The sequence below is a fragment of the Oncorhynchus mykiss genome, chromosome 13 (genome assembly GCF_013265735.2).
Source record: "Oncorhynchus mykiss isolate Arlee chromosome 13, USDA_OmykA_1.1, whole genome shotgun sequence".
Lineage (NCBI taxonomy): Eukaryota > Metazoa > Chordata > Actinopteri > Salmoniformes > Salmonidae > Oncorhynchus > Oncorhynchus mykiss.
The window spans coordinates 43,065,888-43,083,087 of record NC_048577.1 but is presented as its reverse complement, the minus strand read 5'-3'; the positions used below and the strand labels follow the sequence as shown (position 1 = coordinate 43,083,087).

Below are 17,200 nucleotides of genomic sequence, written 5' to 3'. Positions count from 1 at the left end.
GGAAACAGACAACAAAGTGCATAATACTGTACGTTGCGACACGTTTTCCTTTGAAAAAATGATGTATTCACCAGATAAGCTGCAGGGAGAGGTAGGCGGAAAGGGCAATGGACTCACTCACTCTCCTTCTACTCTCTTACAGTGACACACACACACTGTACATTAACCGAACTGTCTAGAACTGCATTGGAGAGTGGGTGGAAAGGTTTAAAGAGTACAGATACAGGCAAAGCAATAGGAGCTTGTTTATGAGGTATGGAGATGGGTCATTACACCAATAAAGCGCCTTTTGGGTTCACGTAACAGGTTGACTTTAAAATTAGGGAAATTGGAAACATTAATCATGAGAAATAATCATCTTCAGAAATGACTGTCAAAGCAACAAATTAACTACGGTTTTACAATGACGGTGAAAAATGTGGGGGAAAGTATTGAATTGAACAGATATAGAATTGTCCATCTGGTCTATATTAAAGGGAACTTCATTTAATACAACAGGCTTTTAAAATGCAATATAGGTGCACAATTGAAGGTATCAAAGGGACTCAAAGGGCACTATTGGTGGAACGACCCAGAAACAGATTACGTAGCCTAAATGTATAGAAAGACTGTGATGAGATCAGAGTTTTTGATTTTATGGACAGACTAACATCTATAAGACCTCAAACAAGGTATTAAAGGCCCAAGGAAAACATCTATAGATATGGTAGAATTTAGGGGAAATGACTGATCTTCGATAATCCACCATTCAACTCGATCAATATCCACCTCTCTCTATCACACACACCGACACACTGTGGTGCAATGCTATGTATGAAAGACTAGGAATATGTATGTTAACAGCCACATTGAACGACAAAATGTGTGCACACATACCATTGAATCAATGACAAGAAAATGAAGAGCCATAGAGAGAGTTTGTGTGTAAGAGAGACACTGTACTCACCTAATTAACCCTTAATACGGAGTGATTCTAAATGTAATTGTGTTTGTAGATAGGAGAAATTGTAACAATCACAAATATATCACTAGAAGATAAAAGATGCTGAGTCCTTAATCCTTGATAGTAAAATCCCATTAAAATTCATGAGTAGAAAAAAAAGTATTAAAATCAGCTTAAGTCCATTTGGAAAAACCACCAAAAAGTCCTGAATTTCAATTAAGAGTTAATTAGAGGCTTTCATTTGGAGTCCAATCCGAGACAGAGTAATTCCTCAGGAAAACAGCTACATCCAGAATGCATTTATCATTGTGAAGAATATTTTAAACATTTCTCATTCCCCAATATCTTCATATAACGTAGAGGAGAATCATAACATTCTCCATCAAGAACAAAAGGAAATATAAAGAGGTGGAGAGAGAATGAATTGTGGTTTTCTCTACTTATCTATGTATATGTCTATTGCTGTGTTTATTACACTCTCTCTTTCCCTCTCTCACTCTCTTTCCCTCTCTCACTCCCTCTTTCCCGCTCGCATTCCCTCTCTCACACCAAAAAGTCAGATTTTTGTTAGGTCGCAATAAACCCAATTCCCTACAACCTTTTCACCACCCTGCCTTCAACAGTTTTCTCCTCCTATTGCTAAACATTGTTCCAAAAATAACTACACTAAATTACCTGCCCCTTAAAATATATCACAGTAGTCCCAGTAATAACTTACAAAAATGATTCCCCATTTAAGTAAACATAACTTTCAAATTATATCAGAAATACTAAATGACCCTCTGGGATGTGAATCATTTTCTGATGGCAAATGAAAAAGATGGAGCAACAAATAAAGAAATGACTGGATCATTAAGTGTGGGGGTGTAGGTGGAAAACAACGATGGGATAGAGATGAACGCCGCTTAAAATGAGAGCGACAGATGAGAAAAGCATGAAAAAAAAGATCCTCTGAAAGGTAAAGAATTGCAGCAAAGGTTTTAGTCCATTATCTTGGAGTGCTTGTGTGTCAGAGGGAGTGAGAGGCGAGGGGGTGGGGGGGTAGAGAGAGATGCATACACAGGTGACAGACCAGTAGAATGAGAAATGAGTGAGTATTAAGTGCCGAGCTACAGATTATGTTTGACAGTCATCAGACAGCAGTCTTATGGTTTCATAAGAGGTACAGGATGAGATGGGAAGAGTATAATATATTGGTTTATTCCTTTTTTTGCTAGATATGGAGTTCGCCTTGGGACCTTGCATTAGTCTCCTCTTGTGTGTGAGTAAAATGATTCAATATAAGGAAACGGAGGCAGTTACACATTTAATGGGAGAAGAGACTGTTGTGCAATACAGTGAGAGAAAATGTGCTCCTCTGAGAAGAGAGGAAGGCGTTGTAGGATGTATCACTGTGGTTTTGATGGGGGTCAAAAGCAAAAAGGTGATGATCGGGATGGAGAAAAAGAGCATAGGATGGCATGTCATGAAAACAAGTACCAGCTGAATGATTTGATGAAAGAACCATTCCTCTACCAAGCCATACTGTGGATTAACGTGCGTGTGTGTGTGTGTGTTATGTGGATGCGTAACACACACAAAAATGCACACACAAACAGATTGAGACGGACACTAAACACTAAGAGACCTACCTACCTATAAATATAAATAAGAATCCCCAAAATAGAGATGCAAAGGATTGTGGGAGAAGAAAATAGGTACAAAATAGGAAAGGTAAAAACATGAAAAAGGTAAAATAGTGTCATCAACCAGTCTTTTCTGGTGGAAAAATCTGGATAATTGAAACACTGATGGATTCAAAAACTAGTCAAAGTTATGGGGTGGACAGTGAGTGGAGAAATGGGGGGAGGAGGAGCGTGGGTAACGGGGGAAAGATTGGGAGTCATAGGAATGGTAAGGGAAGGGAGAATGAATAAGGAATTTAAAAAAGAAAAAATCTTTCCTTCCTTTTCTCGTTCATAAATAAAATAAATTGTAGACCAGGTAAATGGAGAAATAGATGAGGAGGCAGAGGACGGAGAGAGCAAGCAAATGAAAAGATAAAGCACCTCCAAGCAAGGCGATGAGGAAGAAGAAGAACAAAGAACGAAAGAAAAAAACAAATACTCCAGTAGCCTCCGTTTTTTCTTGTCTCTATGTGGAAGGGGGGAATGGCAGTTGCCAGTTATTCCCCCTCCCAGCTCATCTTCTTTCTTCTTTCAACAAAACAAGCCTCCCCATCCAGATGAAAACATGTTATTTTCCTCTAGCTCTGGTCTAGTACATACCACTCACACAGGTTAGACATGTTGCAGTGGCTCATCAATATTGCTTACTGAAAAAGACATGGGGCTATAAGACAAGCATTGCCTGCCTTACTGAACTGAAAATGCTCTGTCCCCTCCCGCCTATCCCTGAGAAATCTGGGAGGGGAGGTAGGAGGGTCCTCTCGCAGAATTAGTATGCATTGAGAGAGGAGGGGGTGCCTTTCCAATAAATGTCTAGGAACCAGTGTTAGTGTGAATAAAACTGATAAGGGACTAGCTCCCCCTAGAGTCAAGTATCAATATACCAGTATAGTTTCTAAACATTTTAATGAACAATTACAAGTCTGAATATTTCTTGGTACTTAACCTTTCGGTCAATCTGTTGTCAAGTCCAATGCATTTATTTACATGTTTGTAACCAGCCATTAAGGCGATCAGCAGACAGTGTGTGAATTACATTGGGTCCAGGGGGACCCCTGAATTGAGACAGGAGTCCCCCTAAATGCGGGGTCTCTAAATAATACTAATTGAACAATTATAATATTTCTTTAAAATGCTATTTGTAGTACGACAGAGGTAAATATTAAAATAAAACGAACACCCCCGCCGGTCATGGTTTAATATATATATATATATCCACGTGGTTGCACTTGTCATCCCGGGACAGTCCCATCTCTCAGCCCCTTTTCAGGCGTCCCAACTTTTCGTTCTACAAAACAGGTCCTTTTGTCAAAGACGCATCAATTAATTCAGGCTACAAGAGTGTAGACCTAATGAAAATCACAGAATGTCATTACAATTTTTGGTGTTTCGTAACGGATGTCTCTTCCCATTCATCTACTCATCAAATGTTAGGATGCTGGAATAATTTTGGACTAGACGAACACACGCAGGTAGCCTACTTTTTGAAGTTATTTGTTTGCAATATGAAAACATGACTAGTTCTGTTCAAGCCAAATTACAAAAAGGTTCAAAAAAACATTAAATTCCATCCATAGAAAAAAAATGGCACAGGATGTGCACACATACACAGGAGGCCCTAGATCATGTATCATTTAACTGTAGAACATGTCCCCCAGTGGCAGGAACTGAGCAGGAGGAAAAGAGAGGTCACATAGGCTTTGGCAGGTTCATGTCTCATTTCAGGTTTGATTTTCAAATCCTCTCGTCCTGTGTCAAAGACACCATTTTGGTACAATGCTGCACCCATGTGGTCAAACACACGGCAGGCAGACAGTGATCACATGGGGCCAACCCATTTCACCAGGATGGGCAACAACATTTTCCAGTAACATTCCAATGATAAGTCACTCTTGTAAACACCTGGGCTCAAATATGATTTGAGTGCAAAATTCTGATAAAAAAATACCAACACACATTCATTTGAAAATAGAGCAATTAGATTTGCCAGAAGCTTTACTGAACTTTTCACTTTGGCTACCTTGGTTACCAGAAGAAAAAAAGAAAAAATCTACAGAATCAATATTCCTCCTCGTTTTGACTTGACACAACAAATTAACTTAAATCTTAACATTTGGTTAAATTGGAGTTTTCGGGGACGTTAAGACGTCAGTGCACTGAGGCTCACAGAAAGGTCCAAAGCGGCCAAACACGTCCCTGGCACGGACTGCAAAGTAGTACTTGGAACCAGAGACAAACTGTGTGAGTGTACAGGCCATGGGCAAAGCCAAGGCCTTCACCTCCCCGATCTTCTTCCAGAGTAGGGGGTGTGTGCTGGGGCCAGAGTGGTCCTGGTGGTAGGCGTATAGGTGGTAGCTGTCCACGGCAGCACAGCTCCTGTCTACCTCAGTCACAGACCAGGAGAGCACGATGCCGTCATTCTGGCTCGGAACGCGGGTTATTTTGAGCAGAGGCTGCTGTGGAGGGCTGGTGCTGGCCGCTTCGAGGGGCAGGCTGATAGTTTGAGGTGGGACAGGCAAGGGGGGAAGGGGAGAGGGCTGGGGGCATGGTATGGAAGATGAAGAAGTGGTTGTTGCGGAGGCAACACTTTCAGATGGGGAGCCCTGAAAGATGAATTTGATCAACTTTCACATCCATATTCTATGTTGACTCTCTTTGGTTGATTATAGGCCAATATGTACATTTTCTTCCAATTGGAAAACATTCTGGAACATGCAGTATTCCATGGCTGCATTCCAAACACTTAAAAGACACACCCTCTCCCCTCAGCCCTCAAATTAAATGGACACTTCTGATGACATCTGACGAGTTGACACTTGCAGGGCAAGGGGCGACGGAAGAAGAAATGTATTTTAAATGGACCGCTCTTGCCCGGAAATGTGTCACTTGTTCATTTCATGGTTGTTTTCAGTCATCATGGAACCACTGATAGCTGTTGTGTGTGCCTTATATGCGCTACAGTCAATTATGATTGCATTTCATAATCTTGGCTAGAAGACAACATCCCCGCAGACATCGAATGTTAGCCATCCTACTATATCAGATACTAATACATTGTAATTTTCGATGTGTGATGTCAGGGAAAGTTGTGCGCAAACTATTGTTTCCAAAAGCTAACCAAACAAAAACATTATTACTTTTATGATAAGTGTTTGAGCCGTCATGTGCATTAGTAGCAACATTTCTAACTTATTTACATTCGTTGACTACTCCATATTAATGTAGTTTAAGGTTAGGCTGACTTTTCTTAGTGGATGTACAATCAACGTGAATTTAATTATGGGGCGTTTCAGGCCCCGGAGTGAACATAATTGTACGAGAGGTTGACCGACTATGATTTTTCAACGGCAATACCGATTATTGGAGGATAAAAAAAAAGAAGCAGATACCGATTTATACACTGCTTAAAAAAATAAAGGGAACACTAAAATAACACATCCTAGATCTGAATGAATGAAATATTCTTATTAAATACTTTTTCTTAACATAGTTGAATGTGCTGACAACAAAATCACACAAAAATGATCAATGGAAATCAAATGTATCAACCCATGGAGGTCTGGATTTGGAGTCACACTCAAAATTAAAGTGGAAAACCACACTACAGGCTGATCCAACTTTGATGTAATGTCCTTAAAACAAGTCAAAGTGAGGCTCAGTAGGGTGTGTGGCCTCCACGTGCCTGTATGACCTCCCTACAACGCCTGGGCATGCTCCTGATGAGGTGGCGGATGGTCTCCTGAGGGATCTCCTCCCAGACCTGGACTAAAGCATCCGCCAACTCCTGGACAGTCTGTGGTGCAACGTGGCGTTGGTGGATGGAGCAAGACATGATGTCCCAGATGTGCTCAATTGGATTCAGGTCTGGGGAACGGGCGGGACAGTCCATAGCATCAATGCCTTCTTCTTGCAGGAACTGCTGACACACTCCAGCCACATGAGGTCTAGCATTGTCTTGTATTAGGAGGAACCCAGGACCAACCGCACCAGCATATGGTCTCACAAGGGGTCTGAGGATCTCATCTCGGTACCTAATGGCAGTCAGGCTACCTCTGGCGAGCACATGGAGGGCTGTGCGGCCCCCCAAAGAAATTCCACCCCACACCATGACTGACCCACCGCCAAACCGGTCATGCTGGAGGATGTTGCAGGCAGCAGAACGTTCTCCACGGCGTCTCCAGACTGTCACGTCTGTCACATGTGCTCAGTGTGAACCTGCTTTCATCTGTGTAGAGCACAGGGCACCAGTGGCCAATTTGCCAATCTTGCTGTTCTCTGGCAAATGCCAAACGTCCTGCACGGTGTTGGGCTGTAAGCACAACCCCCACCTGTGGACGTCGGGCCCTCATACCACCCTCATGGAGTCTGTTTCTGACCGTTTGAGCAGACACATGCACATTTGTGGCCTGCTGGAGGTCATTTTGCAGGGCTCTGGCTGTGCTCCTCCTTGCACAAAGGCGGAGGTAGCGGTCCTGCTGCTGGGTTGTTGCCCTCCTACGGCCTCCTCCACGTCTCCTGATTTACTTTCCTGTCTCCTGGTAGCGCCTCCATGCTCTGGACACTACGCTGACAGACACAGCAAACCTTCTTGCCACAGCTCGCATTGATGTTCCATCCTGGATGAGCTGCACTACCTGAGCCACTTGTGTGGGTTGTAGACTCTGTCTTATGCTACCACTAGAGTGAAAGCACCGCCAGCATTCAAAAGTGACCAAAACATCAGCCAGGAAGCATAGGAACTGAGAAGTGGTCTGTGGTCCCCACCTGCAGAACCACTCCTTTATTGGGGGTGTCTTGCTAATTGCCTATAATTTCCACCTGTTGTATATTCCATTTGCACAACAGCATGTGAAATTTATTGTCAATCAGTGTTGCTTCCTAAGTGGACGGTTTGATTCCACATAAGTGTGATTGACTTGGAGTTACATTGTGTTGTTTAAGTGTTCCCTTTATTTTTTTGTGCAGTATATAAAAAAAAAATGTATGTGATGTGATATATATATATATATATATACACACACACACACACACACACAGTGGGGCAAAAAAGTATTTAGTCAGCCTCCAATTGTGCAAGTTCTCCCACTTAAAAAGATGAGAGGCCTGTAATTTTCATCATAGGTACACTTCAACTATGACAGACATGAGGGGGAAAAAAATCCAGAAAATCACATTGTAGGATTTTCTATTAATTTATTTGCAAATTATGGTGGAAAATAAGTATTTGGTCAATAACAAAAGTTTCTCAATACTTGTTATATACCCTTTGTTGGCAATGACAGATGTCAAATGTTTTCTGTAAGTCTTCACACACTGTTGCTGGTATTTTGGCCCATTCCTCAATGCAGATCTTCTCTAGAGCAGTGATGTTTTGGGGCTGTTGCTGGGCAACACGGACTTTCAATTCCCTCCAAAGATTTTCTATGGGGTTGAGATCTGGAGACTGGCTAGGCCACTCCAGGACCTTGAAATGCTTCTTACGAAGCCACCACTTCGTTGCCCGGGCAGTGTGTTTGGGATCATTTTCATGCTGAAAGACCCAGCCACGTTTCATCTTCAATGCCCTTGCTGATGGAAGGTTTTCCCTCAAAATCTCACGATACATGGCCCCATTCATTCTTTCCTTTACACGGATCAGTAGTCCTGGTCCCTTTGCAGAAAAACAGCCCCAAAGCATGATGTTTCCACCCCCATGCTTCACAGTAGGTATGGTGCTCTTTGGATGCAACTCAACGTTCTTTGTCCTCCAAACACGACGAGTTGAGTTTTTACCAAAAAGTTCTATTTTGGTTTCATCTGACCATATGACATCCTCCCAATCTTCTTCTGGATCATCCAAATGCTCTCTAGCAAACTTCAGACGGGCCTGGACATGTACTGGCTTAAGCAGGGGGACACGTCTGGCACTGCAGGATTTGAGTCCCTGGCGGCGTAGTGTGTTACTGATGGTAGGCTTTGTTACTTTGGTCCCAGCTCTCTGCAGGTCATTCACTAGGTCCCCCCCGTGTGGTTCTGGGATTTTTGCTCACCGTTCTTGTGATCATTTTGATCCCACGGGGTGAGATCTTGCGTGGAGCCCCAGATCGAGGGAGATTATCAGTGGTCTTGTATGTCTTCCATTTCCTAATAATTGCTCCCACAGTTGATTTCTTCAAACCAAGCTGCTTACCTATTGCAGATTCAGTCTTCCCAGCCTGGTGCAGGTCTACAATTTTGTTTTTTGTGTCCTTTGACAGCTCTTTGGTCTTGGCCATAGTGGAGTTTGGAGTGTGACTGTTTGAGGTTGTGAACAGGTGTCTTTTATACTGAACAAGTTCAAACAGGTGCCATTAATACAGGTAACAAGTGGAGGACAGAGGAGCCTCTTAAAGAAGAAGTTACAGGTCTGTGAGAGCCAGAAATCTTGCTTGTTTGTAGGTGACCAAATACTTATTTTCCACCATAATTTGCAAAAAAATCTTTCAAAATCTAACAATGTGATTTTCTGGATTTTTTTTTCTCATTTTGTCTGTCATAGTTGAAGTGTACCTATGATGAAAATTACCGGCCTCATCTTTTTAAGTAGGATAACTTGCACAATTGGTGGCTGACTAAATACTTTTTTGCCCCACACACATATATATATATACATATATATACATATATATATATATATATATATACATATATATACATATATATACATATATATACATATATATATACATACATACATACATACATACATACATACATACATACATACATACATACATACATACATACATACATACATACATACATACATACATACATACATACATACATACATACATACATACATACATACATACATACATACATACATACATACATACATACATACATACATACATACATATATATATATATATATATATATATATATATATATATATATATATATATATAATAAATGACAATTACAACAGTACTGAATGAACACTTATTTTAACTTAACACATCAATAAAATCAATTTAGTCTCAAATAAATAATGAAACATATTCAATTTGGTTTAAATAATGCAAAAACAAAGTGTTGGAGAAGAAAGTAAAAGTGCAATATGTGCCATGTAAAAAAGCTAACATTTAAGTTCCTTGCTCAGAACATGAGAACATATGAAAGCTGGTGGTTCCCTTTAACATGAGTCTTCAATATTCCTGGGTAAGAAGTTTTAGGCTGTAGTTATTATAGGACTATTTCTCTCTATACCGTTTGTATTTCATATACCTTTGACTATTGGATGTTCTAATAGGTACTTTAGTATTGCCAGCCTAATTTCGGGAGTTGATAGGCTTGAAGTCATACACAGCGTAATGCTTGAAGCACAGCGAAGAGCTGCTGGCAAATGCAGGAAAGTGCCGTTTGAATGAATGCTTACGAGCCTGCTGCTGCCTACCACCACTCAGTCAGACTGCTCTATCAAATCATAGACTTAATTATAATACACAGAAATACGAGCCTTAGGTCATTAATATGGTCAAATCCGGAAATTATCATTTCGAAAACAAAACGTTTATTATTTTAGATAAACACGGAACCGTTCCATATTTGATCTAACAGGTGGCATCCCTAAGTCCAAATATTTCTGTTACATTGCACAACCTTCAATGTTATGTCATAATTATGTACAATTCTGGCAAATGAATTACGGTCTTTGTTAGGAAGAAATGGTCTTCACACAGTTCGCAATGAGCCAGGCGGCCCAAACTGCTGCATATACCCGGACTCTGTTGCACAGAACGCAAGAGAAGTTACACAATTTCCCTAGATAAAAGAAATTCATGTTAGGAGGCAATATTAACTAAATATGCAGGTTTAAAGATATATACTTGTGTATTGATTTTAAGAAAGGTGTTGATGTTTATGGTTAGGTACACATTGGTGCAATGACAGTGCTTTTTTCACGAATGCGCTTGTTAAATCACCCGTTTGGCGAAGTAGGCTGTGATTCAATGATAAATTAACAGGCACCGCATCGATTATATGCAACGCAGGACAAGCTAGTTAACCTAATAATATCCTCAACCATGTGTAGTTAACTAGTGATTATGTTAAGATTGATTTTTATAAGAGAAGTTTAATGCTAGCTAGCACCTTACCTTGGCTCTTTGCTGCACTCGCATAACAGGTAGTCAGCCTGCCACGCAGTCTCCTCGTGGAGTGCAATGTTATCAGCCATAATTGGTCTAAAAATGCTGATTATCGATTGTTACGAAAACTTGAAATTGTCCCTAATTAAAATCAGCCATTCCAATTAATCGGTCGACCTCTTAAATTGTACACTTGCAAACGCGATCAAAAACGAGGGCTGAGGGGCTTCCGTTGCCAACTTCTCTTGCTTGGCTAATCATTTGGACCGACAACAAATATGGCCGCGGGGATTCCCCCAATTGCATAAAGCAAGGGTAAGTGGAGGAGGGTGTGTCTTTTCTAAGTTTAAAACGCAGCCCATGCATTGAAAGACGGTTGCTCGGCTTTCAAATATTTGGTAGTCTCACCTGCAGGGGGCGATGATAAACAGCATGCGGAGACCCAACACCTGACATCTGACCAAGAGATGACCTCACTGAAACAATAAATAAAGAGAAAAACAATCTGGGTATTCTGTCAACATAACCACAGACAGTGTTGGCATAAGACACCACCTACCGGCCTGTGTGCCGACTGAAGTGGAGGTTTGCTGTGTGGCTGTTGTTCGCTGACCCGCTGTTGAAGGCGAGGGTGAGGCCTTCAAAGCCATCGGAGCCTTCAGTACTCCAGTAACTGCACACAACACATGGGGACAACTTCAGGAGATGTACAACTCACTGCACTTCTGGCCTCTATAATATCATAAAATACTGCTCACCAAAAGGAAGAGGGAGGGAAAGGAATATCAATCTTACCTAGAACATCATCATCATCCTCCTCCTCCTCCTCCTCTGTCAGGTCTATGAATGTTTCTGATTTGGCAGGGTGAGATGCCTGTGTGGAGTCTGAAGGAGTATTTGTAGATTCACTACCTACATAGGAGAGTGTAGGAAAACACAGCTTCTCAGAATGACACTGAGAATCTGGGCAAAACAAACTATTTACATTTACTCTTCCAAGATAAGAAACCAAACTTCTGAGGTGTAAGCTAACCTGTTTTCGCAGGCACCTGTGGTACAGGGGCAGCTAGTTGTGCTGGGGCATCTGGATGCACAGAGGCAGCTGGTCGCACAGAGGGTTGAGTGCCTGTGGTGGCTGGCATTGAGAATCTTGGTAAGGATGAAGTGGAGTTCGCCACAGACACAAGCCGAATGGACTCACAGACGGAGACAGACACACTGGAGCTGGGCCTGCCGACTGTCCCAGTGGCTCCAGGGTGGGAGATATTGGGTGTGGCACAGAGTGTGGTTATGGTTGTGGCCCTGGGTGTGGTTATGGTTGTGGCCCTGGGTGTGGTTATGGTTGTGGCCCTGGGTGTGGTTATGGTTGTGGCCCTGGGTGTGGTTGCATGTGTGGCCATAGGTATGGCCCAGGGTGTTGTTGTGGTTATGGTTGTGGCCCTGGGCATGGTTATGGGTGTGGTTATGTGGGACGTTGTGGCAGCTGGTGAGTCAGTGGGTGTAGTCGTGGTTGTGGGTGTGGCAGCGAAATGAGATAAGAGGGCAGAAGCAGAGGGCGGCTTGGGAGCAGCAGGAGTGTAGGGAGTAGTCCTCTGTAGGAGGAAGGCAGTGGTCGGTGTCACGGTGGAACTCGTCATGGCGGGAAGTGCGCACACTGGGATTAGCTGAGAGTTGGTTGGGTTGGTAAGGATGGCTGTCCCTCCACCAGGCAGCTGTATGAGGAATGACTGGAGAGGGAAGGCGGACGGGCCGGGTGCTGGGGTAACACAGGTGCTCAGCATCAAGGTTTGGGATGTGGGTTGAGATCCGGCTGAGGCTGTGGAAGAGGGGGAAGGTAGCAAGGGGGCTTGTGGAGGAGAAAGAAATTGAGAAGAAAAAAAATGTTAAAGGAAGAGACTGTATACAATGATATTATTAGTTGGTTAAAGAAAACACACAGATTAAGATGAAGAGAAAACTCCCTCCTGCTCACCGGTGGGTACAGGACTAGGGGTTTGACAGCCCTGATCAGTACGTACAGGAGTAGGGGTTTGACAGCCCTGATCAGTACGTACAGGAGTAGGGGTTTGACTGCTCTGATCATTACGCTTTGGATCCGGTATGTTGTTCCCCATTGTTCTGTTTACAAGGAGGAGAGGAAATGAGTACAGGCAGAGGATTCAGGAAGCTGATCAAAAGGCTGCTCAGTGGAGAATGATGGTGAACACAAACATAAGTGGATGCTGAGAGATACAGTATGACGTCACTGTGCATCCAATCAATTGCTTTTATCCCAAATAACTCAATGACAAATTTAATCTTCGTTGTCAATGCACCTATTTCTTTGGGTTACCCTCTGGTGAAATGTTTTTTTCCTCTGATTAATTGGGACACGCTGCTACACTTCAAATCATTGACTTACCTCAGGCCGAGAATTCCTGATCCTGCTTGGGTGGTTGCTGTGGCAGAAGTAGAGGTAGGTGGCAATGGTACCTGATGAATATAGGGAAAAGCACTTTGTATATAGTTCCAATGGTACCATCAATCTTTCAAAAAAGCAAGTTTCCTCTGAAATCACAGTCATCGTTGAAAGATCAATTGCCTCCGTTTTCACTCACCTCTGGAGGTGTCTTGGCATTCTCCCTGGCTTGGATGGCAGTTCCAACTTTCTTAGAAAGTCGGCCAATCTTTGCCTGAAAGGACACACGTGGAACATGGATTTGCTTGTCTAATGGGCAATACATTCCAATGTCTTTATCCCTAGATTACCCTGTTTGTGTTTTATTTCTCATCTTCTGACAACTGACCTGCAGGCTCTTGAGTGCACTCGGGTGTTTTTCTATTTTGTCCAGTCTGTCTCTGAGCCCCTGAAGACTCTTGTCAAATAGTGTGAGCTGCAGAAAACACAACTGCTCCTCAACAAGCTGCTGCACCACCTACAGAGGACAGGGATTTTAATGGGCAAGTGAGGTAAAAAGATGGAAGGTTATTTTATTTGTTTAACCTTAAAACCAGTCCAACTGAGATTTTTTAAATAAATAACACGAGAAGGTAGCGCCAATCAAATAAAATAGTCATAAATATGCCATGCAACTCAGGATACATGACTACAACTTGGGAACTGAGACATGGTTTCTTTAAATAAAAAATTAAATAAAACATCTCAATTGAGGACCAACCTTCTTTAGCTTGTGTTGCCTTTCTGCGCTCCCACTGATCTTCAGCTCCACATGAGCCTCCAGCTCTTCACAGTCTACTCTGGGCCTCTTGTTATGCCTCTCCACCACTTCCAAGTCTCTTTCTCCCTGCTTTTGACCTCCATCCTCCGAGTCTCCAGACAAGGATCGTTTCTTCTGTAGAGCAGCACCCTCCTCTTCTTGTTTAGAGAGAACACAAAACTTTATTATATCAAAACACCGCTATTATCGAAACTAACATCTTGAAAAAAATTATCTCCGCTAGACAACAGGCCAGTTGAAGTCAGAAATATGACCAATTCCTGCAACCTAGCTAACATATGAACTAAACTTGACATAATCACTTTGGTGCTTCAGTTGGGATTGGAAAAGACTATAGAATTACCTTCATCAATCTGAAGGGGCGTTGGTGATGAAGGGGACGGACAGTCAACTGGAGCACCACTTTCAAATTGTTCTGGCTTCTCCAGGTTAACCTCAACTTTTTCTACCTTTCCTTCACTTTCCCTCTGTTCCTCCTCTTTCTCCTCTTCATCACTCTCATCCTGGACATCATCATCTTCACTAAGCACCAGGAACCCTGGCCTGACCTCCTGGTCTGACTCTGCCGTGTATGACGGGGAGAGCGAAGGGGAAGAGACAGACTCTACAGCCGTGTCGGAGGACAGGAGGAGGGAGGCGGCAGGGTTCAATATGGGCACTGTGTACGGAGTGGTACCTGGTACCAGGTCTACTTCCATACCATCAACCTCACGCTCTCTTACTGCTACTGCTTTCTCTGAACTCACAGGAGAGGAAACAATAACATCCTCCTTGGAATTTATATCCACATTTCCCAGTCCATTCATTTTGTCTTCTACCTCAAGGCTGGGAAATGTAGACTCCTTGTCCCCCTCTCCTTCTTCCTGAAATTTTTTTACATCAGAGTGTATGTTCTGTGACGAAGAAACCAGTAATTCAGAGGCTGTTGGTTCCTCAGAGGTCTCAGTGGTTAGGGATGTGGCCGTCAGGGAGGAAGGGGCATGAGTGGTGGTATGTGTAGTTCCATGTATTTCTTTATCTACTTCCATAGACACAGCTTCACAGTGCTTCCCATTTACCATTGATGGCTGAGGTGGGGATGGGAAAGAACATGGAGAGGAGAGAGTGGTGTGAAGGGATTCCAGTTGCTGTCGATCGCTGACTTTCATAGTCTTTTTTGCTCTGAAAATTTTCCTCGGGGGTTCCTCTGCGACAGCAACATCCATGCTTGACCTGAATGGTGGTGGAGAAGAAGGAGCAAAAGAATGTCAATCATGGACAATTCTGTTTTTGTTTTACTCTACTTATTTGCATTTGCCTTTGATTCATGCAAATTAAAAACAAACATTTTCAATAATCTCTTCATTAATGAAGTGTATTAAATTCAAATAGAAGCGGGAGCACTGACTTTCCCGTACACACTATTGTTGAAGTCCAAGATAGGACACACCCACAATCATGCAGCTGCTCCTCCTCCTCTTTACACCCTGTCAACTCTGATTGGTAGAGTGCAAAGCCTGCCAGGCAACTCAAGCAGGTGATTGATTCAGTGACGGGTTTCAGGGCCTGGTGGGAGGTGTTTGCACCGGGTGAAAAGCGATTGCATTTGTTTTGGAACGGGGCTGCCTCCTGGGCGTGAGCCAGGTGCCCTGCTCTGCCCAACGGTGGCTCAAAAAAATAATAATTGGGTTAAGCAAGTGAAGTAATGAGTAGGATTCTGTATTCACATGCATACATACATATATATATACATATATATAAACACTATCTGCCTTCCCAATGAAAGCTAGTTTGAAAATGATGACGTTTCATGCAAAATATGTTTCTGAACGATGCACCATGCTGCTATGTTGACAGCATGAGCATGCAGCCCAGACTACTGTTCCATTTGAGAAGGGTTCTCCTCCCACACCGCTTTTGACCTTTCATGTCAACTAGCAGCATTCAGCACGAGTGCTGTTGTCAGCATGAAGCCCAGATTACTGTTCTATTTGAGAAGGGTGCTCCTCCCTTGCCACTTTTGACCTTTCATGTCACCTTGCAGCATTCACAGAGGCTGCTAGTTTCTCCAAGCCTGCAGGCGAGAGGAGGAAGGATACAAGAACCCTACCCTTACAATAGCCAACAGCCTGGAAACCTGACGTTGAATTTCATTGAAGCACGCACACAAAATGAAAATACATGTATGCATGCATACTTGCCAGGCTCATGCTTCCATGGCTCTGTGCATGCTTCAGGTGACAAATCTGAACATTCTGCCAGCACTTTGAAAAGTAGATTAAACTATACTTTCCTGTAGATATTGTCTCTCATTCCTACCTGCAAACAGACCAACCACATGGACAACCAGTAAAGTTAAACTACAATTTTATTCAACATTCTGGCTTGTAGAGGTCGTGAGAGGAAACTTTCCTGATCCAAACACTAATTGATGCCCAACATAGATTTCCATTAAATAAAACATCAAGTTTCCAGGCTATAGTCAACTAAGTGGTAAGTTCTGCATTTACCACTGCCTCATCAAAATAGGAATGAAAATAGGAATGAAAACAAAATCAATCAAATAACCTTGCATAGTGCCATGCCATCTTAGCCATGTCATCTTGACAAATTTAGGACAGCTCTTAGAGCCAGTAAGATTGTTTTTTAAAGCAATAAAAGAAACCCCATTGAGTTGGAAGAACCTGTTAGTACACTTAGTACACTTTTTCAAAGATGATTTGAAAACGTAATGTTGCCCTCATGGAATGTCATTCCTTAAACTGCCCCATCATAAATCCAGTACTACCTGCAGCTGAAAATGTAATGCGATGCATTTGCTCCATGTAAAGAGTTTCTGTTTAGGAGGGTGGAGACTTTACTGTCTCTAATATTTTTTTCAGAAATTTCCCCCCCAGAACCTAACTGAGCATTTGACACAATTATTATTATGATTAGTTCTGGGATTCAGAGATTCGCTCCATGTGAACCCCCCTCTGAAAGTATGGGCAAACCCAAGGGTATGGGGTAATCCCCCTATGATCACATTCATGGAGGATTCCCTTTGCAGTTGGATGAAATTATATTTAGCCCAGTTAAATTACCTTGTGAAAGGAGGCAATTCAATACACCTGTGAAAGGAAGCAATTCAATGCACCTGTGAAAGGAAGCAATTCAATGCACCTGTGGACACTCAGACTAAGTATCAAGGGCTAGACTAAGTACGAGATTGAGACTATCAAACTGCACACCTGAATTTAATTTCATACTAATTGATTACTGTTGATTTGTCGCACCAGGTG

At 42.5% G+C, this 17,200-nt stretch overlaps 2 protein-coding genes across 4 annotated transcripts in view; both read right to left on the bottom strand.

Moving 5' to 3' along the window:
• Positions 1-3,297, bottom strand: part of LOC110485181 (glutamate receptor ionotropic, NMDA 2B) — a 139,610-nt gene extending 136,313 nt beyond the window's left edge. For 2 of the 3 annotated variants that reach the window (XM_036941137.1, XM_036941139.1), the window contains exon 1: positions 947-3,297. The gene's annotated coding sequence lies outside the window, so the exon portion shown is untranslated. The remainder of the gene's footprint in view (positions 1-946) is intronic. The other variant, XM_036941138.1, reaches the window with a different exon arrangement.
• A 202-nt stretch (positions 3,298-3,499) lies between these two features.
• On the bottom strand, positions 3,500-15,603 carry LOC110486456 (activating transcription factor 7-interacting protein 1). The gene is made up of 12 exons (XM_036941140.1): positions 15,370-15,603; positions 14,284-15,152; positions 13,881-14,077; positions 13,509-13,637; positions 13,320-13,394; positions 13,124-13,194; positions 12,695-12,840; positions 11,756-12,568; positions 11,518-11,634; positions 11,282-11,395; positions 11,131-11,198; positions 3,500-5,213 (listed from the first exon to the last, which is right to left on the bottom strand). Exons 2-12 carry the CDS (start codon positions 15,143-15,145, stop codon positions 4,728-4,730), a joined length of 3,078 nt encoding a protein of 1,025 aa, XP_036797035.1. The 5' UTR covers positions 15,146-15,152; positions 15,370-15,603; the 3' UTR covers positions 3,500-4,727.
• Between the last annotated feature and the right edge of the window lie 1,597 nt (positions 15,604-17,200).